Here is a 27,942-nt window from a genome sequence, read left to right on the forward strand (position 1 = left end):
GATAATAGTATCCAAAAATAATAAAAAATATAATATAAAGAAAACCATATTAATTATCTCAATTATAATAGGTATAATAAAGATAACGACCGGGAGGTTATTAATACATCCATTGTGGAGACAATACACAAAAGAAATATAAATATTATCTTCATATATTTATATACTGCCAATTCAAGTAATTCAAAGGTGTTGAACCTAAATATATTCCCGAACACCCCTATGGGTGCTAAACTGTGTTTGGGACAGTAATAGCAACCTGTCATTTAATAGATACAAAACAAAGATTAAAATATTAGGGCGGGGTAAATAATTTTTTCATTCAAGCTATCTAGGAACAAAGAACTTGTGCAATGTTTTGGGGACTAGCCCATTTTAACCATGGCTGCCATATTTTATGAGTATGTTCTTTTTTGTGAGGCCGAAGAGCTAGAATTGATTCATAAATGTAATGAGTTTGCGTCGATTCTATCACTTCTTTTATGGAAGGAGGATCAGGATTTTTCCAGTTCCTCGTTATACTGATCCTGGCTGACAGCAAAATATGTATAAACACATTTCTAATCTGGATAGGATATCGATTAAGATCAATGGATAATAGAGCCAATGAGGGATTTGGAGGAATGACTCTTTGGTAATTTCAGATATAACTTGAAAAAGATTTGTTCCCAATACTTCCCAAGTTTAGGGCATGTACAAATTGTAACATATCACCTTTTTTGCTGCACAATCTCCAACATTTGTCGTCAAATGTGCCGGTGAATTTAGATATTTTCTCAGGAGTAAGATACCAGCGTTGAGTCAATTTAATAGATACTTCCCATAATGTAGAGAAGCATGTGGCTTTATATGTGGTGTTACAAGCTTTTTTCCATTGGTCAACTGTATAGGTGTATCCTAAGTCTTCTTCCCATCTAATTAAAGGGATAGTCTTTGTAAATACACTTTTTTGTTGAAGAAGATTATAGAAAAGAGAGATCCCTTTTTGTTGATGTATGGGGATCTTAAGGAAGGACCAAGCCGATTGGGGAACATTATAGGTCCATGATGGGAGGTTGGAAATGCAATTCTTAGTTCGGATGTAGAGGAATAAATCTGAATTTGGCAATTGAAATTTCTTTTGAAGTGTAGGAAATGGTTTGATCACCCCATTATCAAGTAGATCAGATAGATATTTAATTCCCTTCTCTATCCATGGTGTAAATGAGGTTGTCTTCATGAAATTATGTAGAGTATTTAGCGGAATTTGGACTTTGGTAGGAAGAGGGTGTGAGGAAGTTAGATTCAGAAATCGAACCCAGGATTTAAGTGTTGCTAATATTGTGGGGGAGATGCGAGATGGTATCTTGGCTCCAAGTGCCATGGAAGGAATCCATATTGATAGATTATTTCCTGGGATCTTAGCAGTTTCCATCTTCCCCCATATTGTAGATGGAGGAGATAGAAACCATTCCTTAGACTGTGTGAGAACCGAGGCTAAATAATAATCTTGGAAATCCACATACCCTGTTCCCCCAGCTTGACATTTCTTCACTAAGTTTGAATGAGCACATCTAGATTTTTTACCCTGCCAGATGAATCTAGAAAACAGAGTCTGAAGGGATTGGAAAAATTTTAACGGAATTGGAATTGGGAGAGTTCTAAAAAAGTATAAAATTTGTGGAAGGTGAAGCATTTTAAATGCTGCCAAACGTTCCATCCATGAAAATTCATGGGATGCTAGTTTAGTGAGATTTTCTTGTAATGCATTACGAAGTGGTATATAATTATATTGGAACAGTGTTTTACATGAATTTGATAATTGAATACCCAAATATTTAATTGTACTTTCAGTCCATGTATAAGGGAATTTTAATTTAAGATGTTTAGTAGTATTTTCATCTATCCCCAAGTTCAATATACAAGATTTATTCGTGTTAAGCCTGTAATAAGAAACTTTGTTGAACATATTTAGTGTTTCCTGAATTTCCGGTAAGGATTTCACAGGATCAGTAATCATAAGAACAACACCATCTGCAAAAAGGTTGATTTTATGTTCTTGTTCAGCAATGGTAACTCCTAGAATTTTTTTGTTGGACCTAATACTCTCAGCTAGGGGTTCAATAGCAAGGTTAAAAATTAGGGGGGATAAGGGGCATCCTTGTCGTGTACCATTTGTTATTGGGAATGGAGGTGATAAAGAATCCGTAGTATACACTCGAGCCGAGGGGACAGAGTACAGGGCTAATATTGCTTTGTTGATTTGACCTGTTAAGCCAAATTTAGTCAGAACTGATGACAGGTATCTCCAATGAACTCTATCAAAGCTTTTTCAGCATCAAGCGACATAAACAGGGATGGCGATTTGGTGAGTTCTACATGGTGTATTATATTTATCATTCTTCTAGTAGCATCCGATGCTTGTCTTCCTTTGGTGAAACCCGATTGATCTCTATGGATAAGAGAGGGTAACAAACTATCTAGTCTTTTGGCTATAAGTTTCGCATAAATTTTAACATCTAAATTGAGTAAGGAAATTGGTCTAAAATTTTTAGGTGAAGATGGTTCCTTATCTGGTTTTGGAAGAGTTACAACAAGAGCATTCAGCATTTCATTGGGAAATGATGAAGAATTGGCTGGTAAATTATAAATGTCACATAGTATAGGTGCTAGAGTACTTTGATTTTTTTTTAAATATTCCCCTGTAAAGCTATCTGGACCAGGTGATTTCAGGTTAGGAAGAATACAGATAGTTTGTAGAATTTCAGGGATAGTAAAGGGAGAATTGAGAAATTCTAAATGTTGTGGGGAAATAGATGGAAGTTTGACACTCTCCAAAAAAGTGTCAATCTCCTCCTGAGAAGGTCGATGGGTATCGCCATCGTTCCTAATGTTATATAAATCATTATAATATGAGTTAAATGCTTCAGCTATTGAAGAAGGTTTAAGCAATTTTTCATTAGTATGAGGATGGTAGAGGAATGGAATTTTAGTCTTAGATCGATAACCTTTAATGCGTAATGCCATTGTTTTCCCTGCTTTGTTCCCTGTTGCATAAGTGGTAGCTCTGAATTTTGTGTAGGATTTCTCATGTGTCTCTAGAAGTAGGGTTCTTAATTCATTACATAACTGGAAAATTTGTGTTTTAATGAAAGGAGAAGGATCATTTTTATTGTGTTCCTCAGCTTTGGCTATCTCCTTAGTAAGTTCATCCATTCTCTGAGTTCTCTTTCTTTTAGCTTTAGAACCTAATTGCATAAACACCCCTCTCATAACAGCTTTATGAGCATTCCATAATATCATTGGATCAGATATAGACTTCGAATTAATTGAAAAGAATTCAGTAAGGTGTTGTTGGAGTGTTGTGGAGTAATTTTCATTTTGGAGAATATAGTTATTAGCTCTCCATATATATGAATTTGGTTGGGATGATGTGGTGGTTATAGACATGCTAATGGGAGCGTGATCTGACCACGTGGCCGTATGTATATGGGAGGATGAAATCTTGTCAAGCAGCCATTTATCTGTCAAGAATAAGTCAATTCTGGAGTAGGTGTTGTGCCATGGTGACAAATATGTGTAATCCCTTTCATTAGCATGTCCACATCTCCACACATCAAATAAGTAGTTCGTAGTTATGAACTTATCAAGGGGAGAAGCATAGCGTTTGGACTTAGCAGAAGAATCCATATCATTGTTGGGAATCAAATTGAAATCTCCACAAATCAGGAGGTGTCCTTTTTGAACTTTCTTCGCCTCCTCTAAAGTTTTTTTTTTATGAAATGCATTTGCCTCATATTCAGAGCATAAATAGATACAAGGGTGTATTGAATATTGTTAATGGTACAAATAAAAAAAATATAGCGACCTTCAGGGTCAGTGATACAATTATCTAATTGAAATGTAATACTATCTCTAATAGCTATTAACACCCCTCTTTGTTTTTTGGAGAATTTTGTTTGAAAAATATGAGGAAAATGTTTATGTTGACATTTGGGAGATGCATCTTTAGCAAAATGGGTCTCTTGAACACATAATATGTCACAATTAAAGGATAAGGCAAACCTCCACATAGAGGTTCATTTCGCTGGGTGATTCAGTCCCCTTGCATTTAGGGACAATATTTTGAAAGACATATTAATATATATCAAAATTAGATGTTACTACTTCCAGGGCTGTGTTTGGCCTCCTGCTCTGTGGAGCCGCCGCCATCTTGCGGCCTACCTCGCCTCCGATCCCCCCGGGCTCCGGTGCCGCGATCTGCGGGTGCGGAGGCAGTGCACCGCAGCGACTACGCGGCAGTCATCCCTGGGACAGTGTGGGCCGGTGTGGGGGCTGGATGCGCTGAGTGGATCCCTCGAGGCTGCTCCGGAGTGTCCGCGGATCTCCGCCATCTTGCGGCCTTACAATCGATCGCCATCCTCCTCCTACGAACACCTGGGGAGTTCCTTGTTCGTCTCCCGGGACCATCGGAGGTCTCCTCCACCCAACCCAGCTGGCATTTGTGGAGCCTGATCGGCGGATTGAGCTCGGCAGGACTGTCTGCTCCATCGGCCCTCACGGACATCTTGCGGCCTACCCTGCACCCATCATCCGTGGCCTGGGGCTCCACTGTCTGCGGGGGGCAGGGCATCAGCTCCATCTACACCCGCTGGAGGCTCCTGGACTAAGGTTGGTCGGGGAGGGGGCCGGGGGATCCCTTATAGGCACATCTGGTGCCCTGCTCTCCTGGACTTATCCTTGTCCTTGGTCCTTCTGGGTAGTGCTACCCCACCATAGTGTTCCTCTACCAGAGACTCCCGCTGTGCCCTGAGGGTGCCTGCACTGCCCCCCCCTCCCCTGTGTGCCCAGCAGCACATATACCGTTCTGCCCTTTGTGTCTCCCCCTGCTGTGTTGGTGCCCTGCTGGAGGCCTGGACCCTAAGCGGGTGGTTCCACTCACTCCTATCCTCGGACCCTACCGCTCCTTCCAACTAGCAACAGGCTCCTCACCCGCAGCATCCTCCAAGATCCTCCCTCACAGCGTGGTGCACCTCGGATGGGCCACCCTAAGACCCGCTGCTCTAAATCCGGCTCCAGGACTCCTCATGCCCCCCTGCTGGCTGCTGCCTCATCTACAAGGCGATCCGCGGCTGTGATGGAGTCCGACGCGCGTGAGGCCACGGATTCTGGGGGGGTGGGGGCTCCCACGGGAGCGGAGATCTTGGCAGCCATAACGTCCTGTAAAGAATCCCTGACAGCCAAGATAGACTTTTTGAGTGTAGATGTTGGTCTTATCCGCCAGGACATGGATAAGTTCCGCTCACGTGTCGCTGAGGTGGAGGATAAACTCTCCGTGGTGGAGGATACGGTCCGTTCAGACTCCAGGGAAGTGAAGGCCTTGCAGATTCAGGTGAAAGCGCTCCAAGACCGTGCAATAGATACTGAAAATCGCCTCAGGCGCAATAATATCCGCGTACTTGGACTTCCTGAAAGAGCTGAGGGCCCTAGGCCCGCTGAGTTTGCTGAAGGACTCCTGTCCACTTTGTTCAACCTGGGGGAGTTGCCACCCACCTTTGTGGTGGAGAGGGCCCATAGGGTCCCACCACTCCCTCCGAGGCCTGGAGCACCTCCGCGCCCCTTCCTGCTGCGGCTGTTGAATTACCGCGACAGGGACCGCATACTGGCGGCGACTCGCGCCATGCCTGAAATCAAATATGAGAATACCAAACTTCTATTTTTTCCGGACTTCTCTCAGGAAGTGCAGCAAAGACGCAAGTCCTTTACCGATGTGAGACGCCGGCTCAGAGAAAGAGGAATTCGTTTTGGTCTTCTGTATCCCAGCAGGTTACGAATTACCGATGGCGATAACACCCGCTTCTTTGACACCCCGGAGGCTGCGGCGGCTTGGCTGGATGGCCGCTAATCCTGGCAACACTTGGTCTTTATTCCCGGCCCTTTCTCCTCATGAAGTTCTGCTCTGCCCTTCCAGATTGATTGTTTATCCTGCATCGCGAGATAGAATGTGTTTACTCCTGCATAAGGAGCTCCCCTGGAGGCCACTGAATTGCCCACTTTTTGTTTGAGACGCACCCCCTGTCTACTTCCCCTCCCTGTTTCCCTCCAAGACTGGACTTCTCTCTCCGAAATTGGTGCAGACTCTACTAGGAAGAACTGTACCCACCTGTGGCCCACCATCCGGGGGCCTCAGTGATCTGAAAGTTCTAAAGTTATGGGAAGAAACCCCGCATCGGTTTGTATGGGTAGATGGCCTAATGTTTTGGTCATAGACCTAGGTTATTATGATGTTGGGGTAGGGTTTTATATGTTCTGTGGGGAGAGGGTTTGGTGCCTTAAAGCTAAGTTTACACTATGTGCTGTTCGAATACTGAAGAATATGCGTACTGAATTTGGGTTTGCTTACACTGTCTGGTTGTCTGGGATCATCCTGTTTTTGTTTTCCCCTGACGTCCCGTGATGGCCTCCTCTGATAACGAGTCGCTAACTATAATGTCATGGAACGTCAGGGGACTCAACTCCAAATACAAGCGTTCGCTGTTATTTCAATATTTAAAATTACATAATCCCCATATAGTCCTGCTGCAGGAAACACACCTAACTGGTAGTAAGGTTCTGGCTCTGAAAAAACCCTGGGTGCAGAGGGCGCTGCATGCGACCTACTCCTCGTACTCTCGAGGAGTGTCGATACTGATTAGTAAGCGAGTGCCATGTATGATCCATGAGGTTCACTTGGATCCCCAGGGGAAATTTGCTATGGTGGTGTTGAGCATCTATAATAAGAAATATGTTATTGTTAATGTGTATTTGCCTCCTCCGAGCCAGCGCCCTCTGCACCCAGGGTTTTTTCAGAGCCAGAACCTTACTACCAGTTAGGTGTGTTTCCTGCAGCAGGACTATATGGGGATTATGTAATTTTAAATATTGAAATAGCACCTGGTTCTGTATACTTTATATGAGAGGTTGGCTCAGCATTGCCCGGCGTGTGTCCTGTTTATGGGTGATTTTAATGCCACATTGTCCCGTGACCTAGATAGGCCCTCCCCTCAAGCGACTTTCAATCCTGATCTGGGTACGTGGGCCCTTGCAACAGACCTCCAGGAGGTGTGGAGGTGGCTTCACCCCCAGGATAGAGCATACTCCTGTTTTTCCTCCACGTTCAGAACGTCCTCCCGCATTGATCTGGCATTTGCAAATGACCTCCTCCTGGCTAATGTCCAGGAGGCTAGTTACCTTCCCTCCGGTTTATCGGATCACCACCCCCTTAAATTGATTATCAGGACCACCAAGACTAGGAGTAAAGCCCTTTGGAGGCTACAGCCCCATTGGATCAATGACGTGACAGTTCACGATAGCGTTGCTCCCTCCTTGCAGGACTACTGGGTGAACAATGCGGGGTCAGCCTCCCTGGAGATAACGTGGGATGCTTTCAAAGCCTACGGTAGGGGACAGTAGACACTGTTAGATACGCTGGCATTGGGGTGGCTCTCTGATGCGGAGCGACAGCTCCTTGTTTCGGAGATCACGCCAAAGGAGGTCACGATGGCCATCGGGTCCTTCCCGGCAGGGAAGACCCCGGGGCCGGATGGGCTACCCATAGAGTATTATAGAGCCCACGTAGAACTACTTGCCCCCAGATTGGCTCGTGCATGTCTTCAACAGGGCTCCCTGCCCCCTTCTATGAGAGAGGCCCATATTGTCCTCATTCCAAAGCCTAATAAGGACCCCAAACAGTGTGCCTCTTACAGGCCGATAGCACTCCTCAATTGTGATTTAAAAATATTGACCAAAATACTGGCCATTAGACTTAATAAAGTAATCAAATCTCTGATTGATTCTGATCAAACTGGCTTTATGCCAGGTAGGTCCACGGATATCAATATCCATAGACTGTTTTCCAACATACATGCCCCCCATGATAATCAAGGCACTAGGACTATTGCCACCCTTGATATGGAAAAGGCATTTGATACGGTGGAATGGGTGTATCTGTGGGAGGTGCTTAGAAGAATGGGTTTCCCACTGTGGTTTATTGCCTGGATACGCACACTGTACACCGGCCCCCTGGCATGCATTAAATTGAATGGCTCCCTGTCTCCTTCGTTCCCCCTGCAGAGGGGCACCAGGCAGGGATGCCCTCTCTCCCCGGCCTTGTTTGCCCTAGCCATGGAACCTATTGCTGAGGCTCTCAGGAGTTCGGCTGAGGTCCGTGGTCTTCGGGTGGGCTGGCTGGAGGAGAGAGTGGCTCTCTCTGCTTTTTTTGAACGATCCTGGTGACTCCTTGCAGGGCGCACTCGGGATTATGGATGCCTTCTCTGTCTTCACCGGGTTGAAGGTGAATTGGCATAAATCTCAACTCTTCCCGGTGGACGAGGGGGCCAGGACCTCTCCATCCTCTACCACGCTTCAGTGGGTGGATAGGTTTACCTACTTGGGTATTATTATCTCAAGGGAGAGCAGGGACTTTGTTCGGCTCAATCTTGAACCTGTTCTGGTAGGGATCAAGTCCAAATTGAAGGCATGGGGCAATCTTCCCCTCTCCCTTGTAGGTCGCATCAACCTTCTAAAAATGAAGATTCTCCCCAAACTTACGTATATCTTTAGGAACTCTCCACAATGGCTGACTAAAACCTTCTTTAACTCCCTGAGGCAACTTTTCCTCTCCTTCATTTGGGGCCCCAAGTCCCCTAGATTCAGATACACCACTCTCACCAGGCCTGTGGGTAATGGGGGGTTGGCTCTTCCTGATTGCCACAAATATTTCTTAGCTACTCAGCTCGTAACCGCCCACTGGTGGTTGCGACCGGACCTGACCAATGCTGCAACGGTCCTGGAGGCAGCTATAGTGGGGTCTCTGGAGGCCTTGAGGGGGTTGATATTCAGGGGGCTAAAAACTCCTCACAGCCTCACCCCTTCTATGCGCACCACTATCAGGGCGTGGAGGGTAGGAGAGGCACTGAGGGCATCCCTGCAGAACTCCTGGTCTCCCCACACCCCCCTGTGGCTGAATCCTAACCTCCCGCAGTTCAATACCATCCCGGACCCGCAGGCCTGGGCCAAATGTAAAATACTGACTCTTGAACATGTCATCACTAACGGGGAACTTACTCCCTTTCATATATTACGCACAAAATTTAATGTGCCAGCGTGGGCCCATTTTCGATATCTCCAAATAGCGCATGCATATCGATGTCAATTTTTGGGTCAACCGGTTGTGTTAGAATACTCTGAGCTTGAATCCATCCTTCGGGTTAAAGACCTGGAGAAACCCATGTCTCAGATTTATGGGTCCCTGCTGGTTGCTGCCGTCCCCGAGCTGTCCTCCCTCCGCAGGAAATGGGTGGGGGACATACCGGAGTTAGATGACGACGACTGGAGGGAGGTTTGGGACTTTCCATTCTCCCCTTTGGTGTCGGCCAGGGACAAACTGGTCCAATACAAAATTGTTCACAGGGCCCACTATACGCCCCACAGATTGCATCAGATGTCGCCGACGCATTCCTCGGCGTGCTGGCGATGCTTCTATCAGCCAGGAGACTTCATTCACATTTTCTGGAGTTGTCCAGCGATTGAGGGTTACTGGAAGGAGGTTCTCCTGGTGATCGGCAAGACTACTAAGATTAGTATCCCTTATGACCCTAAATATTGCCTGCTGGGGCTAGTGGAGCAGATGTCGATCCTTAGAGCTAGAAAAACACTTATATCCTTGTTATTGTACTATGCACGAAAGGCCATCACCATGACATGGAAGCAATCGTCTCCCCCCTCTATTAAATTCTGGAAAAACCTGGTGAATGCTAGTTTACCCCTCTATAAGGCCACCTACTCGAGCAGGGGTTGCCCGCAAAAATTTGAGAAGGTGTGGACCTGCTGGTTGGATGATAACACTACGGCAACTGATGTAGTGTTTAATCCATAATTCTTCATTAAGCTCATAGTGGGACGATAGGTTGACCCAATTGTTACTATGATATTCTATCCTGTCTGTATATCACTTAGCAAACAATCCTCCTGTAATACCCTCTCCCCACATTGGGGTATAGCTAGTTAAGGTTGTGTTTGTTTTACGTTGCCCTGCTGCGGCCTGTTGCTGCATCAGGAACCGACTGTATGTTATGAGAATGTGTCCGTATGTGGCCGGTTGCCGCATTTGGAGGCTTGCCCCTGCGTGGGTAATGTTTGGCCCCTGCGTGGGCAATTTGTATGCCTTTGAAAACTCAATAAAAATGATATTTGAAAAAAAAAAAAAAATTAGATGTTACTATAATTCTATATATTCCTAAAAGAATATTCTCTAGTTTCTATAACGCTTAAACGAAATATCTAAGTATTTGTTATATGACCAGTTCACAGTTACTATTAAATCATGCACACAACAATGTAGATTTATTTTTTCAAACCTATGAAAAAATGAGTTATTGCTCTATTAGTAGTTATTTGGCAATATATATTGCAAGAGGAAAAAAAAAAAAGGGAGAGAAGAAAAAAAAAATAAAAGAGTAAAGAAAAAAATATTTTCCAAGAGTCAGCAGTAATCCACTCAAAGGAATGCTGACCAAGATAGGGGGTGAAGTTCAAGTAGTAAGGTATTGAGCATCAAACCAGACCGTATATGTCAGTAATGCATATGAGTTAACAGGCAGGAGCAGTTCATTTGTATTTAATTCTATTTTGTTCCCGTTTTTGTCAAAAGTGGAACAAATTAGTTTTTTCCTTCAAGGCAGGGGTGTTATGTGGAAGATCAACTATAATACCCCATGTTTGGCGTAATTGCATGTCATCTTCAATGGTAGATATAGCAAAATGTTTCCCGTTGTAAGTGGTCAAGTGGTCAAGATAGTGGCTGGATGTCTCCATTTGTATTTGATCTTATGATTAGATAATGCCTTTGTTAAAGTTTTGAGCTGTCTTCTCATTTGTAGTGTAAATTGCAAGAGATCGGCGAATAATTGTATATCTATGTATGGTGGTGGCAGAGTAGTTAGCTCCCTCGCTTTGGAGAGAATTTGCTTGCTTGATAAAAATGAATTTGCAGAATAACATCTCTGGGAATTGATTCTTCTAGATGTTTTGGTTTGGGAATTCTATGAATAGGATTGATTGTAAGTTCAATCAGCGATAATTCTGGCAATAATGTAGAAAATAGTGTATTTGCATAGTTATGTAAGTCCATAGGTAGAACTGACTCTGGTATTCCTCTCATTTTAATGTTGTTTCGACGTGAGTGATCCTCAAGATCTGCCAATTTTATCTTGAGCCACTTGGAATCATCTTTTTGTTCTGTACATGCATCCACTAGCTCATTCACTGTTTCAGTGCATTCCTCCATTTTGTTTTCAATGTATTGCAGTCTACCATCCATATGTTTCACATCAAGAGAGAATTTATGAATCATGGAGGATAGATTAGATATAATAGATGATTGTAATGACACAAGCATTTCTTTCATTGTGGTATCTAGTACTGGCTGACCTGATGTTGGGAAAGCAGCTATAGATGTCTGTAATGAGGACATAGCATTATCACTATGCAGAGCTGTGTTCACAGTATCAGCTGCCTGACAAGATGAATCCAGCTTCTTCCGCGATTTTGCGGGTCCCTGAGATGTTGGGGATAGTTGAGAGGAGCCATTAGAATATGAGGATGATAATTCCTCATCCATTTCAGGTGGATGGCTAGCAGAAAGGTTTGTGTGAGTTTTATTATTTTTCCTCACATCTTGGATTTTAGTCAGCTCACTGCTCTGTTTAAATGTAAATGATGACAGCTTTTTTGGTGTTCTCTCTTGTCCTCTTTTGCAAGACATTATTGCCCCTACTGTCCCAGGAGTACTGCAGAGTATTTAGGTATGTTTTTAGAGGAGAATACCTGCCTGTTTTTTGCTGTTAAACGGCCGGCTGTGAAGAGCTCTAGGCTTAAGCAGCCATCTTCTTCAGCGTGCAAGCCACGCCCCCCTAAAACACTGAGCTTTTGAAGAGTTTTTCAGGTGCTTTTGAAGAGCTTTCCATTCATTTTAATGGAGAGGGGCATTTTTTCACTGCCCTGTCAGCGCACTGCCCCAGTGTGAAAGCATTCATTGATTTTAATGGAAATAGGGTTTTGTGAGCTTTTCAGGTGTTTTTTTTAGTGTGAAAGCACCTGAAAAGCGCCTCAGTGTGAAAGGGGTCCAAGTTCAATGTTTTTTTTATCTGAATTATATGTGATGGATCAGAACACAATAGTCTAAGTTGGTGAAGTAAAATTGGGAAAAATATATACATAAAACGATTTTTCAGAAATAAAAAAACTGATAATTGGCATGTGCGGATGTATTCATCCCCTTTGTTATGAAGCCCATAAAAAGCTCTGGTGCCACCAATTACCTTCAGAAGTCACATAATTAGTGAAATGATGTCCACTTGTGTGCAATCTAAGTGTCACATGATCTGTCATTACATATACACACACCTTGAAAGGCCCCAGAGGCTTCAACACCTAAGCAAGAGGCGCCACTAACAAAACACTGTCATGGAGACCAAGGAACTCTCCAAACAAGTAAGGGACAATGTTGTTGAGAAGTACAAGTCAGGGTTAGGTTATAAAAAAAAAATCAAAATCTTTGTTGATCCCTAGGAGCACCATCAAATCCAGGGGAGGGCTGGGCCAGGGGGCAGGGATGCAATTGCCCCCTGGGCTGCTCTGAAATGCGGTGGCAAAGGCTGCTGTGTCGTCAGCTCAAAACCGCAACATGCACAGTTCTTGAGCTGGCCGAGTACAGTACTGTGAGCCAGCGATGTCTTCATGTCAGGGCTGACAGTCTGTGTTACACAGCACAGCCCCGCCCAGCCCCTCCCTCCTCCACACCATTGGCTGGCAGAGGCTGGACCTGCTCTCTGCTCAATCTGAGCAGTTGGCTGGAATCCAGTGAGGCTCCTGGGAGGCTGGGACCATCCAAGTAAGTGAGCTGCTCCTTTCTCCTCCTCTCTGCAGCCAAAGAGTTTTTTTCTAGCAGCCTGTGCCAGTACCTTGCCCTCCTAGGGCTAGGTGGTATGATGAGGGCTCTCACTGACATGCTGCAGTGCTGGTGTACTGGCAGTCATCCTGCATGTTGCCCCTGGGACATAGAGGATGCACATTTTTACTGCATGTTCTGAAAGTGCACAAAACATCCTGCATGCTGCATGTTTGGTGCACTTTCAGAACATGCAGCAACAATGAGTAACCTAAAAGAAGTCTGAGGGGGTGTGACACCCGCCAGTACTCCCGCACTGCAGCCAAACCGCAGCACACCAGTGTGAGCCTAAATGCTTGTATTCACTTGCAGCAGTCACTGCCACTCCTCTGAAAAGTGATCCATGCTCAGGTCACTTTTCAGAGGCATTTGACAGGCAGTGAATAGTTGATATCACATTTCATCCCTGCCTGCTTTAACCCCCCTAAATGCCAATCCCTGCAGGTAATGACACAGTTCACTTTGAACTCCACCTTATTTCCATTACTCTCAGTAGGTATTAGATGTGGTCTCACCTTTTTGTTTGCACATCTAATACCAAAGGGTACTTTCACACTGGGGCGATGTGGGCGGTAGTGGTACAGCGCTGCTCGTTTTAGTGGCGCTTTATTATTGTTTTAGTGGCGCTAGCGGGGCACTTTTAACCCCCGCTAGTGGCCAAAGAAAGTGTTAAAAAGGGCCGTGTTGCATTCATTTCAATAGGCTGGCCACCTCTCCCAAACCGCCCCAATAATGCTGCTTGCTGGACTTTTCAGAATGTCCTTCAAGCGCACCGCCCCAGTGGGAAACCTGGGGGGGCATAAGAAGCGCTTTACAGGTGCTATTTTTTAGCACTAAAACGCCTGTACAGCGCCTTCAGTGTTAAAGGACCCTAAAGAGAGTTCTGGAAATAAGGTGGAGTTCAAAGTGAATTTCTACACCTAAGTGGAGCCCCCCTTTCAGAAGATTTGAGGATATTATTAAACCCAGAGACTGGTGGACTTAGGCCACAATAGACAGATTGAAATTCTGCCGGTTCAGCAGACATTTCAATCTATCTCTGTGCAGACTGGTTGTACAGAATTTGACTCCATCAACTGACAGTACAACCAGCGTGTCTTTATGTTTTTTAGCGATCAGTGCTGGCTGCTATAGCTGCCAGCAGTGATCACTGTATTCTGATGGCTTGGAAACTTTCACCTCAGAGCACACACTGACACATGGCTCTTACGGAAGCTTGGTAATTAAAGTTCTGGGCTTCCCTAACATTACAGCCCTGTGGGGCTGTGACCAAGTCTGGGCAAGAGCTGGGATATGACATTACTTACCTCATATCCCTGCCACTCCTAAACCTGCTCCACTGCAGCACCAGGCCCACAATGCTCTTAATCTGGCCTGTGCTCTGGCATGTGCCTGCATGTGCATTTCTTACTATCCGCAATTGAGACAGGAGGAACCTGCACCCTGGTGAATCTGGTGTTTATGCCGGGGAGACAGCAGGACTTGCGTGTTTAGCCTGCTGCGCTCACTGTGACTCTCAGCTACTCTGCTTGCTTGGCTTGCCCAGTGCTGTGGTGCTCACTCACCAGAGAAGCTCCGGACTCCACAGGTAGTGCTTAGTGTGGTGGCAGTGACAGCACAGTCTTTAGTCTTCATCTTCCTGCAGCCTCATTGGTCTGTGTACTGGGTGTGGGGAAGGGGCCAGCTCTTTTTCTCAGTCTCTCTGGGGGCAATCATGCAGTCTCTTTCTGAGAGACTGCTCCATTCTCTGAGAGACTGCTCCACTTCACACTGCCTGTACAGAGACTGACTGCTTCACAATGCCTGCACAGAAAGTGACTGCTCTCTCTGTGCAGGCAGTGTGAAGCGAGGTCTGTGCAGGCAGTGTGAAGCGAGGTCTGTGCAGGCAGTGTCAAGCAGTCTCTCTCTCTCTTTGGGGCAATATGGAGCAGTCTCCCTCTCTCTCTGTACAGGGAATGTGGTGTAGATGGGTGGTGAGCTGATTCAGTGGTTCAATGGGCCACTTGACTGGACTTGCCCCCCAGGCCTAAGGCTGCCAGCCCTCCCCTGATCAAATCTATCATAACCAAATGGAAAGAACATGGCACAACAGCAAACCTGCCAAGAGACGACCGCACACCAAAACTCACGGATCAGGCAAGGAGGGCATTAATCAGAGAGGCCGCACAGAGACCTAAGATAACCCTGGAGGAGCTGCAGAGTTCCACAGCAGAGACTGAAGTATCTGTACATAGGACAACAATAAAAAAAATTGGGAAATCTCACCAAAAATATTTTTGCAATGAAAGGTCTTTTCCTTGAATTTTTCACCAGAATCCACAATCTTACAAGCTATGGTGACTGTTTTGTGTTTAACGATGGAAGGTGTGAAGGTCAGAGAGGAAGTGAAATCTTGTAGATCTTCTTTATCAGATTTTTCAGTTCTCTCTCTGTGAGCCACATATCCAGAATGCTGAAGACCACTTTTCCTTTCTTCCCCTGATGGGGTATCTAATATATCATAATGAGTTCCACTTGCTTCTGTCACCCTCCATATGGCCTTGGTGTTCTCCGTACAGTATGAGGCACCACAGTACAAAGTGACTTTTTCCCCATTGTACCATGTCTGGGGGCCGTATATGTTGTTGATACTGAAGGTCGGCATCTCTGCTGCAGTAATGGAAAAAAGTAAAAGTTAATTGTAACTCTGATTAAGAATACCACATAAATATACTGTCATTTTATACTTTTATCAGTAAAGTAAATGTATAGTGACATCTTTTATTATTTTACATAGAGCAAGGAGGGGAGAATATAATAAAAAATTATTATTAGGTTTACATTCACATAAAGAGTAAAATATACTGTATATTCAGTTTTGGACAATTAACCAATTCAACAAATGTCTAAAAACACACACAGACAAAACAAAGGCAGATCTGAAATACCCACATTTAATATAAAGTCATTTAGAAATCCTTATGTGTGACGGAAGAGGTTACAACCGGACCAAACTTCTTTGCTGTCATTCTGATAGGAGGTAAGATCAGAGTGATGACTTAACTAATATGCTACTGTATCTCCTTTATCCAGTCATACCGTGCCTTGAAAAAGTATTCACACCCCTTGAAATTTTCCACATTTTGTCATGTTACAACCAAAAACATAAATGTATTTTATTGGGATTTTATGTGATAGGCCAACACAAAGTAGCTCATAGTTGTGAAGTGCAAGGAAAATGATAAATGGTTTTCAACATTTTTTTACAAATAAATATGTGAAAAGTATGAGGTACATTTGTATGGCGCCCCCCTGTGTCAATACTTTGTAGAACCGCCTTTCACTGCAATTACAGCTGCAAGCCTTTTTGTGGATGTCTCTACCAGCTTTGTACATCTAGAGAGGGACATGTTTGCCCATTCTTCTTTGCAAAATAGCTCAAGCTCTGTCAGATTGGATGGAGAGCGTCTGTGAACAGCATTTTTTCTTTCCACAGATTCTCAATTGGATTTAGGTCTGAACTTTGACTGACCCATTCTAACACATGAATATATACATAAACCAAAATCAAATAATATCTAGGGAATATGTGCAATAGTATGTGCAATAGTATGTATAATTCTTAAATATATAACCACAAATGTACTAAGTTATTATGTGACTACAATTCATCAATGTGCAAACATAAAGTGAAAATACAAAATATGTCCAAAGAAGGTAAAGTGCTAGAAATATGTGCAGAAAATGTCCACTAGTGGATAACAAAGTCCATTTGTGATCTGGAGAACAACGGGTCCCAGACTACCCACTTGTCAATCTTCTTTGAACCTAATTGTGCAAAACGCTAATTAATAACACAAAGTGCAAATCCTTCACCATTCACACTAAGGCCGCGTACACTCGGGCGGACTGTCTGTCCAACTTAGTCCGCTGAAACGTGTTTCAGCGGACAATCCGCTCGTGTGTGGGCTTCAGCGGACTTTTTCAGCGGACAGTCTGGCGGACTAAGTCTTTCGGAATTTCCGTAATACAGTCCATCCAAACTTGGTTTCAGCGGACAGTCCGCTCGTGAGTAGGCAAGTTGGACAGACTAAGTATGGCGCATGCTCAGAAAGGATTTACACGGCCGAAGGTTGCATTGCAGTGTATTGGACGTCGTATTTCTAGTCCCGTCGTACGTGCTGTACACGTCATCGCGCAAGCTTTCAGCGGACTGTCTGTTCATCGTGTGTGGTCAAGTCCATTCATTCAAAAGTAGGACGGACTGTCTGTCGGATTGTCTGACGGACTTAGTTGGCCAGACAGTCCGCCCCGTGTGTACGCGGCCTAAGCTGACTCACCAGAAAAAATGGCTGATCAAGTTATAAATCAGCAAATGCACTCCACAATCAATACACAGGGGTAACTCCACACCCCCCTAATGCTTAATTTGATCTTCTGCATATGAATCCATTCAGGCCCATCTCGACCACATATGGGGAAATAAAGGAAGGAGGACCTCCATAATGTAACACCATTTAAAAACTGAACTTTTATTAAAAGCATTAAAAAATCCACTCATGTAATAAGTGTTTGCCCAACAGTTTAGTGTGGATGGTGAAGGATTCGTACTGGGTGTTATTAATTAGCGTTTTGCACAATTACTTTCAAAGAAGATTGACAAGTGGTTATTCTGGGACCTGTTGTTGTCCGGATCACAAATGGACTTTGTTATACACTAGTGGACATTTTTTCTTTGCACTTTTGCACATATTTACAGCACATTTTTGTGTTTGCACTTTATTTTTACACATTGATTAATTGTATTGATAAATTGATTTAGTACATTTATGGTTATATATTTATGAATTATTATAGTTGCATACTATTGTACATATTCACTAGATATTATATTTTGGGTTATGTATGTATTTCACTAATACCATCTAGACTGATTCATTTTTGAGACCAGCACCACGGTCATTTTTTTTCCCTAGCGCTTGTTTTTGGTATACTACCAAAAATTTGAGTGGTATTAAGCCATATCTGATTAAAAATAAAGAAATAAATACCTGTAAGGCAACTGCATAATGTGCTAGAATGCTACCGCTTTGTGAAAGGTGCAATAAAGTAAGGTTACCTGTGTCTTTATATTGTAAAATAGTGCTTTGGAGGGGTGTATCAAGACTGGGATGTTCCACTCTGCAGATAAATTCAATTCCCTTCTCTGACAGATCAGACCTCTTGTAGGATAAATCCGCTGTAGAAGAAAAGGTTCCGTTCTCTGTCCTGTATGATGAGTTTTCTGTAATATTGTATTTCCTGACAGGCTCCATGGCAGCATACGTGGGTTAGCCCCGCCTCCATAATTACCCAATAGGACCTCTACTCCCATAAATCTTTGCTCCAAGCTGCTATCCGTGTTCCTTTTTTGTCCTCCTCCATAGGACAGGTGTTTCCTATCTGAAGAGATCTTCACTACGATCAAGTCGGCTGACTATCAAGCTTTTTGTTCCTCCGATAGGCCCTGTCTGTTAAGCATGGGTATGGAGTGTATGGCAGAGTAGCGCTGAAGACTTTGTTTATCCGAAGATAAGTGCGCACGGCTTATTACCTGCTATGTAAGGTGGCCATTATCTGCCCGGTGGATCGGTGGTGTGTGCTTGAACCTGTTCGGCCAGACGATCGTTGGTGGAGTGGTGAGCTGTAAAAATTCCGTTTTTCATGGCAGCAGTGTTTATGTGTTTTCTTTTCTACCTGTGTCTTTTCATATGCCAGCTGGTTCTTGTGTATAGGCGCTGACGCTTCCGCGTTCCAGCAGCCTTTCTCCCCCTGTTTCCGGGTCCAGCGCTGCGTTCTGCGCATGCGCAGACCCATATCCAAAGCGAGGCTTGGTTCCCGCGCATGCGCGCGGGCATCTCGCGTCTGACGCCGCTGATGACGTCATGGGCGCCATATTTAAAACACAGTGAGAGATGTCAGGATTTGGGAATGATTGCAGGAGATTCAGCAACTTCCCGGGGCCATTCTCTGGTTGGTGTAAGGTAGGTTATGATCTGCTCTGATGTATTGTTGCTCCTGTGTTTTGTATGGCTGCTTATGAGGGTTTATTGTTGTTACAGTCAGCGTTTTTAGTCATGGATGCCTCACTGCCTACCAGTGACCTGCCCGCTTGTAACAGGTATGTGCATGGCTGGATTGCTGTGTATTTGTGGAGTATTCCTTAGCATTTGATACCAGCCTGGTCTGTATCTCTCTCTTTTCTTGTATATTTCCTTATAGCCCTTCTAGGTCTGAACCGCATTACAGTGCGCATAGTCGCAGTGGATCGTCAAAATCGCACCACCGCAAATCATCATCAAAGTCTGGTTACCGTAGGTCTTCCAGATCTGAACAACGCAGTGGTCACTCGCACTCAAGCAGAGGACCAGTTAATTCATGTTGGGGCTGTAAGATGCCCATCCCATCAGACAAATCGCTCTGTGATCATTGCTTCTCTAAAGTCGCAGATGAAAGAGATGGTGCGGATCAACGCTTAGAATCTATGGTGAGAAGGGTGGTAAAGGAATCCCTGCAGCAGAGGGAAGCTCATCACGCTATGGAATCCCCCTCAGACCCATTATGTCCTTCAGGTGGTGAAGGGCTCTTACAAGAGACTGGGGAATCTTCTCAACCAAGCCACCACTCTGTGCTCTTGTCTGACAGCGAATCGGATCCAGAGGATCCAGGAGTAGGATTTGATTATGCTTTAGTACCTGCTCTTGTCAAGGCAGTGAAAGAAGCTTGAAAATGGGAAGAACCCACTACTTCTCCCCTCCCCAAACAAAGAAAGTTTTTCAAACAACTCAAAAAGGAACGGCAACATTTTCCTTTCCTATCTGAATTGGGAGAAATCATTACTGAAGAGTGGAGCAAGATTGATAGGAAGAGCTCCATGCAATCAAAGGTGTCTAAATTGTACCCCTTTAAGGAGGATGATGTGAAGCACCTTGAATCAGCTCCTCTGGTAGACGCAGCACTTATGCGTTTAGTAAAATACGTGACTCTCCCTTTGGAGGACACGGTATCTTTCAAAGATCCGTTAGAGAGAAGAATTGACTCAGATCTGAAAAGAATATATCTAACTTCAGGGATGGCTTGTAAACCAACTTTGGCTTTAGCCGCAGTCTCAAAGGCTATTGAAACATGGGCCGACAATGTTGAAGAGTTCTTGAGAGGTATCTCGGTGAATACGGCTAAAGACTCTCCCATTCAGGAGATCAGAATGGCATCAGCCTTTTTGGGGGAGGCATCTATTGACATTACCCGCCTTCTGTCTCGGGCTATGTTGGCAGCAGTCTCGGCACGCCGTGCTTTGTGGCTCCGTCCCTGGTTGGCGGATCCAACATCTAAGCAGGCATGGTGTCGTATACCATTTGAGGGAACCTCCTTGTTTGGTAATAAACTAGATAGCGCCATATCCCGGGCCACAGGTGGGAGGTCTGGGTTCCTCCCTCAAGACAGACGTCTTCAAAACCAAAAACGTATCTTTCCAAGAAGGCAGACCTCGGATCGCGCTAGAGAAGCGCGCAGTTATAGACCCGGCAGGGAGTTCTCTAGATCTTGGAGGTCCAGACAATCCTCCCTTAAGAAAACCTCAAAGGGGGCTTCCGCAGGTAATCAAGATTCTACCAAATCTTTTTGAAATTGGGCCCGCTCAATCATGTCAGGTGGGGGCTCGCCTTCTTCACTACCGACATGTTTGGGCGGCCTCAATTCAAGATTATTGGACCGTCAAGACGGTTTCCTCGGGTCACAAGTGGACTTTCATCAACACTCCGAGATTAAGGTTCATTCCCACAACGATTCCAGGCTCGGAGGAAAAGAAACAGGTCCTATTGACCTACGTAAGTTGTTTGCTGGATCAAGGCGCAGCCGTGCCAGTGCCAGAAGACGAACGTGGCGAAGGCATGTATTCTCCTCTATTTATGGTTCAGAAAAGAAATGGCGCATGGAGGCCAGTGATAGATTTGACCTTCCTCAATTCCTTCATTCGCAAGGAAAAGTTCAAAATGGAGTCTCTTCTTACAATCCAACAGTCGGTGCAGCTAGGGGATTGGTTAATCTCAATCGATCTGAAGGACGCATACTTTCACGTGCCAGTAGCAAGGGATTTCCAGCAATTTCTCCGTTTCGCAGTTGGCGATCAACACCTCCAGTTTACCTGTCTCCCATTCGGGTTGACAACATCTCCTCGGGTCTTCTCCAAGGTCCTCCTAGCGATAGTAGCTCTTTTACGAGTCAAAGGAGTTCGTCTCCATCATTATCTGGACGATTTGCTCCTATTATCTCAAGACAGAGATCAAATTCTGGAACACAAGAGTTTAGTCATCTCCACTCTACAGACGTTTGGTTGGCTCCTGAACCTAGAGAAGAGCCATCTGGTTCCAACTCAAGTGATCGTGTTTCTAGGGGCTCAGTTCGACACATTAAAAGGCACTATCTCTCTGCCAGAGGAAAAAATCTGTGTTATCCGGGACAGGATTCACAAGGCTTGGGAATCATCTCATCTTTCGGCTCTACAATGCTTGAAAGTGATCGGCACAATGACGTCCACCATCCCTATGGTGAAGTGGGCCCAGTGGCACACTCGTCCCTTCCAGAAAGGGTTTCTGCAACAGTGGGACTCGTCCAATCAAACACAGCGCATACTCCTTACACCAGCGATGAGGATGTCTCTCCTCTGGTGGCTTCAAGGGAAGAATCTACGCAACCATCATTCGATAGTCCCCATTTCCTGGGTAATAATAACCTCAGATGCCAGCAACAAAGGTTGGGGCGCTCATTGCCTTACGGAAGTAGCTCAAGGAAGGTGGTCGTTCCCGTCGCTGTATGTAGTCTCCAACATCCTGGAGTTGAGAGCAGCCTTTCAAGCACTCATAGCATTTCGCCATCTGGTGGCAGGGTCATCAGTAATGTTAAGACTGGACAACACAACTGCGGTGGCCTATATAAAGAAACAAGGAGGGACTCGCAGTGGGTCTCTACTACGAGAAGTAGAACCGATAATGAACTGGGCTCAGAAGAATGTGGTCAACATTTCTGCTGTATACATCCCAGGGGTCCAGAATGTTCAAGCAGATTATCTGTCAAGGGTCAAAATAGACAACAACGAGTGGTCCCTTCACAGGGATGTCTTCGAGTGGCTTCTGACTCTGGGAGTATCTCCAGAGGTCGATCTGTTCGCTTCGCCGTACAATCGCAAGATGCACAGATACTACTCGAGGTTCAGGGATCCTCAGGCGTTCGGGATAGATGCTCTCACGGATTGTTGGAAGTTCCAGAGAGCCTACGCCTTCCCTCCAGTTCCTGTAATCCTACAGTTCCTTCGCAGGCTCAGAGGGGAGAAGGTGGAAATCATTGCGATAATACCATTCTGGCCCAACAGGCCTTGGTTTCCTCTGCTGTTGCTCCTCAGCTATCAGGACCCAGTTCCCCTGCCTCTCAGGCCAGATCTACTGTCTCAAGGCACACTGTTACACCCGTGCCCATCCTGTCTACACCTCAGGGCATGGTTCTTGAGAGGGGAAGGCTAGAAGCTCTAGGTTGCCCAGAAGAAGCGATTCCAACCCTTCTTAGTGCCAGACGGAAGAGTACCAATAAAGTGTACGAGCGTATATGGGCCAGATTTATGGGCCACATGTCTTCTAGGTCAAATTCATATAATTCTCCGGCAGTTCAAGATATCTTGTCTTTCCTTCAGTCAGGGTTAGACTTGTCTCTGGCAGTTAGTTCTCTTAGAGTACAAGTTTCAGCCATTTCAGCCTTTACAGGAGTTTCGTGGGCGAATCATACATTAATACAACAATTCTTTAAAGGAGCCATCAGGCTTAGGCCACAAAGAAGGCCCAGGTTTCCCAAATGGGACCTTCCATTAGTACTGGACTTTCTTTCTGATCTTGGGAAAAGTTTGGACGTTCCCCTGTCTTTAGGAGATCTCACTATCAAGACGGTGTTTTTGGTGGCAATAACTTCAGCCAAAAGAGTGTCGGAAATTAGGAATCTTGGGTCAGTTGAACCATTTCTAACTTTCTTTCCGGACAGAGTGGTCCTGATCCCTATGCTTGGGTCAAATCCAAAAGTCACATCAGTATTTCACGAAAATCAGGAGATCGTGCTACCTACGTTTAGAATGTCAGACAACCAAGAGATTCATCCCCTGGATGTTGGTCGCACCTTGAAACAATATCTGGACGCTACAGCCTCGTTCAGACGAACAGACTTTCTTTTTGTCCTTCTTCATGGAAAAAATAAAGGGATGCGAGCATCAGTTAGATCAATCTCATCTTGGGTGGTCCAAACGATTCAAAGGGCATACAAGGCAAAGGGCATGGTTCCTCCTGAGGCAGTGACGGCTCATTCAACTCGGGGCATGTCGACCTCTTGGGCAGCAGTTCGACATGTCGCACCAGAAGTGATCTGCAGAGCAGCTTCCTGGTCTTCAATTAATACCTTTGTTTCCCATTATTGTGTAGAGCCAGCTGCGCTCTCTTCTGTTAATTTTGGTTTACAAGTATTGTCAGTGGACAATGAAAAATAAAATTCTAGTTTCTTTGCTCAACATTTTTAGCCCACCCGGGTGTGTTTGGCGAGTTATTTCCCACACGTATGCTGCCATGGAGCCTGTCAGGAAAAAGGAAAATTTATATCAAATACTTACCGTAATTTTCCTTTCCTGATGGGCTCCATGGCAGCAGGAGTTCCCTCCCAAATGTTGGAGTAGGCTAGTTACGGAACACGGATAGCAGCTTGGAGCAAAGATTTATGGGAGTAGAGGTCCTATTGGGTAATTATGGAGGCGGGGCTAACCCACGTATGCTGCCATGGAGCCCATCAGGAAAGGAAAATTACGGTAAGTATTTGATATAAATTTTCCTTTTTTTCAGAACTGGTGATTTCCACTAATTCCTGACTACCCATCTTCTTCTCCAACCATTTCACAACCAGAGCGTCCGGGAAGTAGTCTGACACCCGGCACTGTAAGAGAACCTTGTCACCTTGGAAGACACTCTCTATGGGGATGGTCTGGAGCTTTGGGTGCCAGGGAAGATCTATTAATGGGAATAAAGCGGAGGCACATCAGAAGAATTCATTAAAAGAAAATTGTCTGTGAAGCTCTACCAGCCTATCACAGTCTTTCTTTTATATTTTTTGGCAGAGTATATTGTGATACAATTTGAAATTCTTTAAGTTTTTTTACACAACTCATTTACACTTCAGTCAGGCTGGGTTCACACTATTGGGATTGGATGTGGCTTTCCCCGCATACAATTAGCACAGCAGGAGATTGTGACTGGCTCTCTATGGAGTCGGTTCACACATCTCCGATGCGGCTCCGGTGTGATTTGCACAGGAGTCCTGTGTGTGTTTTGGTCCATTTCATGTCCGAATTCATGCAAAAAATCCGGGCTGAAATCGGACCTGAAATGATGAACGAGGATGCACCGGACTCCTGCTGGGAGCCTCTGCGTCCTCATATGTGTACCCAGCCTCAAAGTTCAGGGAAATCATTTCCCTGCCGATCATGGCTTTTTTTTTCTTTTTCTTTTTCGTGCAGACTGTTGGGTTCTTGTACCTTCACTATGTCCATGGGTACGTTTTCAGATTGCCCATTCGAACTTAGTACATGTGAGTGCATATGTTTTATATATTAATATATAAAGATAATCAGCAGTATATCAATAGTGTTTTCCTTGTATTTACAATACTGTATTGCATGATTTTGTCTATTGAGTATATATACATATTGGAATTATCATATTTCTTTAGTTATTAATATATTGTGTATGTGTGTGTGTTATGCAGATATTATGTGTGAATTGCTTGTTAATTTGTTCATGATATCTATTATGTTATAGACGCACATTTATAAGGTGCTTCCTTACTTTAAGGGCACTTTCACATTGGGGAGGTGGGGGGGGGGGGGGCGTTAGCGCCACTAATATTAGCGGCGCTTTACCGCTGTATTAGCGACACTTTTTTCCCACTGGCGTGATGCCTACAACATCCGTTAGCAGCCGAGGAAAGGGTTAAAAGCGCCCACAATGCACCGCTTCTGAAGCACTTTGCAGGCGCTGTCCATTGATTTCAATGGGCAGGAGTGGTGTATATACTCGCTCTTGCACCACCAGAAAGATGCTGCTTGCAGGACTTTTTCTAACGTCCTGCAAGCACACCGCCCCAGTGTGAAAGCACTTTTTAGCCCAAAAGCACCTGAAAAACACCCCAGTGTGAAAGGGATCTCAGAGCTTTTCACAGACACTGTCACTTGCCCTTGGATGGACATAATGACAGGGTCTGTAAATGGTTTTCTTCAAAAGCAGTACCAAATTTAGATTTAGAACATATCCTCATTTAGGGATTTTAAAGGCAATTCAAACATGGTTTAGTATAAAAAATATTATTTACTGAATAACATCATTAAAATTGTGGTTTAAGAACAATATACAATTTCCAAATGTTATAATTCTAGAAATTAACATTCTAACACATTTGATCAACAAAAATGTTTTTAAAAAAATATGTTGAAGTAGAATTCCAGCTATGGATATTTTATGCATAGTTATATTGGTCCAGCTTTGATCAATGTAACTATTGTACATATGTGATGGCGTGACCTTGGCAATCCAGATGTTCTGGAACTACATTTCCCATGATGCTCATGCACTCTGCAGTGTAGTTAAGTATAATGGGAAATGTAGTTCCAAAACATCTGGGGTGCCAAAATTTGCCATCACTGGTATAAACCATATCTGACCAATGCACCTGGAAGCTGAAAATCACTAAAGTAAACACCGCTACTCAAGTGACCTTCACTTGATTCTTTGTTCCATTATGAGTGGTTGTCCTGATGTATTTTGAACACAGGAGGTTGACCTGAATGAAAGGTCTGAAAGTAAAGCATTCTTTGATTGGATGAGGTAGAGAGCTTGACATCCCCAGTATGGCCTTCCACCTCATCCAATCAGAGAAGGCTTTGCCCTTGTACACACGATCGGAGAATCTGTCGGAATGCGTCTTATCGGACCGTGTCGTCGGATAATCCGACTGTGTGTGGCATGCATCGGACTGATTCCGTTGGAATATCCGTCGGACCCAATTTTCCAACATGTTGGAAATATTTCCCGACCAACTGGGCTGATCGGACATACTCTGATCATGTGTAGAGAATTTTGATCGGACCAAGTGCCACGCATGCTCAGATCAAATTCCTACATCAAAGCTATTGGCTACTAGCCTGAATGTAGTCCCATCATAACAAAATTACGTCATCACGTTCTGAAAGATCGGATTTTTTCCCCAACTTTGTCCGACCGTGTGTATGCAACAGTTTCGGACAAGATCCGATGGACAAAATCCGACGGGCAAAATCCGACGGATTTGGTTGTGGAAATCTCCGACCGTGTGTACAGGGACTTTGTGTTCTTTCAGGAAATACAAAGCATTCTCTGAGTGGCACCCATGTCAAACGGTCGACCTCCTGTTTACAATGCAGTAGGGCAACCATTCAGCATGTGACCTGGAAATTAGTAGAGATCAATGAAGGTGGAGATCACTGTCTACTACAGTGACTTTCACCTTCCAGGGGCATTGACAAGGTATGGAATATACATATATACAGTGGTCCAAACTAGTCCAACGTAACTATGCATGTATATTATATACCATACCTGGAATTCTTCTCTAAAAATCAGCTAACAGGAAAACATCCCAGGAGAATGTGTGGCTATACGGAAATAATAAGGTGGTCCTAATTCCTTACCTTTTGCAGACAGTTCCCGGAATTCTGGGCACTCCATAGATTCATGTTTCCATGTCACCATGACTTTAAATTCCGGATTTTTGAACAACTCCCCAGGCACTGTACATTTACTCTCCAGATTAAATGTGTTGCCATAATTGCTTCTATTTTCCTTGGATTGGAATTTTTCTTGATATTTTGCACTTTCAGAGCTCCATCTGATCTCCATCTTTTCTGGATAAAAACTTTGCAAGGTAGCCGACAGCTCTACTTCTCCCCGGGGAGAAAGTGTTGACTTTACCGGCTCATTGAACTTGGGTTTGGCTGTAGAACAAAGTAATGAGTTTATTTCAACTCAAGATGACAAAGAGAAGCAACACTTGTAACATCCCCAGGACAGGGTGTAGGGAAGATTACTACCCAGGAAACTATTTTCAAAATAATCAATATCTGGTGTTCGAGTAATCGAGTAATGAAGCACAGAACTGGACACAGTTCCCAGACAGTTTTTACCTATTGCAGCATTCTTATTAAAAATACACCTGCACCAGATGTGGTAAAGATTATAGGATACTTCTTCTGTTCCATCATTTTAAACCAAAATTATATGGCTAGGGGAAGGTGATGAGTGAAGGTATTTATTATTCAAATATTAACGGAAGAAATAAAAAAAAAAACTGATAAGAATGCAAGCTAAAATTTAAATGTAATTAAAAAAAAATCAAGCCTCCACGGTCATTACTGATGTCACAAAACTATAATTGAATTACATTATGAGAATTCTGTCCATAATATAGGAATTTCCTTTAAATACTGTAATTGCAATGTCAGTATTTGGTGTATTGGAAGACTCGGGTAGAGCTTAAATTCTGTATTTCTTTACTGCATCTAAAGGCTTGAGGATTTCAATGAATTAAACATAAGTGAAGCTACATGGAAGACAGTACAATGATAATATAATAAAGTCTATTTCTCTTGGATTAGATACTGACATTATTTTTCTCAAGATACTTTTTGGGATTTTTCTTTTTTGATCCACAGCAATTGCGAAGATTCTCAATTATCAAACATTAAAGTATATCTAAAGTCAAAACTTTTTTTTTCAATTTTGAATAGAGTATGAAAGGGTTAAAACCTCTGTCATTTTATTTTTTTCATCTATTTGGAAATTTTCCCTTCACTTCAGGTTCTGTGGACACAACGGGACATAAGAGGAAATCTCTCCAAATCATGAGGA

General features: G+C 44.0%; 2 protein-coding genes across 2 annotated transcripts in view; both read right to left on the reverse strand.

Moving 5' to 3' along the window:
* The window catches only part of LOC143925670 (uncharacterized), a 49,071-nt gene extending 30,810 nt beyond the window's left edge, over positions 1–18,261 (reverse strand). Inside the window, exons 1-2 of the mRNA XM_077450133.1 lie at positions 18,066–18,261; positions 15,233–15,616 (exon numbers count right to left, since the gene is read on the reverse strand). Of these exons, the coding sequence (XP_077306259.1) occupies positions 15,233–15,616; positions 18,066–18,261 (580 nt within the window). The remainder of the gene's footprint in view (positions 1–15,232; positions 15,617–18,065) is intronic.
* Positions 18,262–23,797: 5,536 nt separating this feature from the next.
* The window catches only part of LOC143925671 (uncharacterized), a 46,123-nt gene continuing 41,978 nt past the window's right edge, over positions 23,798–27,942 (reverse strand). Inside the window, exons 5-6 of the mRNA XM_077450134.1 lie at positions 26,727–27,029; positions 23,798–24,015 (exon numbers count right to left, since the gene is read on the reverse strand). Coding sequence (XP_077306260.1) covers positions 23,798–24,015; positions 26,727–27,029 — 521 coding nt within the window. The remainder of the gene's footprint in view (positions 24,016–26,726; positions 27,030–27,942) is intronic.

Source organism: Lithobates pipiens, unplaced genomic scaffold (assembly GCF_037356315.1).
Source record: "Lithobates pipiens isolate NorthernLeopardFrog02 unplaced genomic scaffold, aLitPip1_a1.2 Scaffold_22, whole genome shotgun sequence".
Lineage (NCBI taxonomy): Eukaryota > Metazoa > Chordata > Amphibia > Anura > Ranidae > Lithobates > Lithobates pipiens.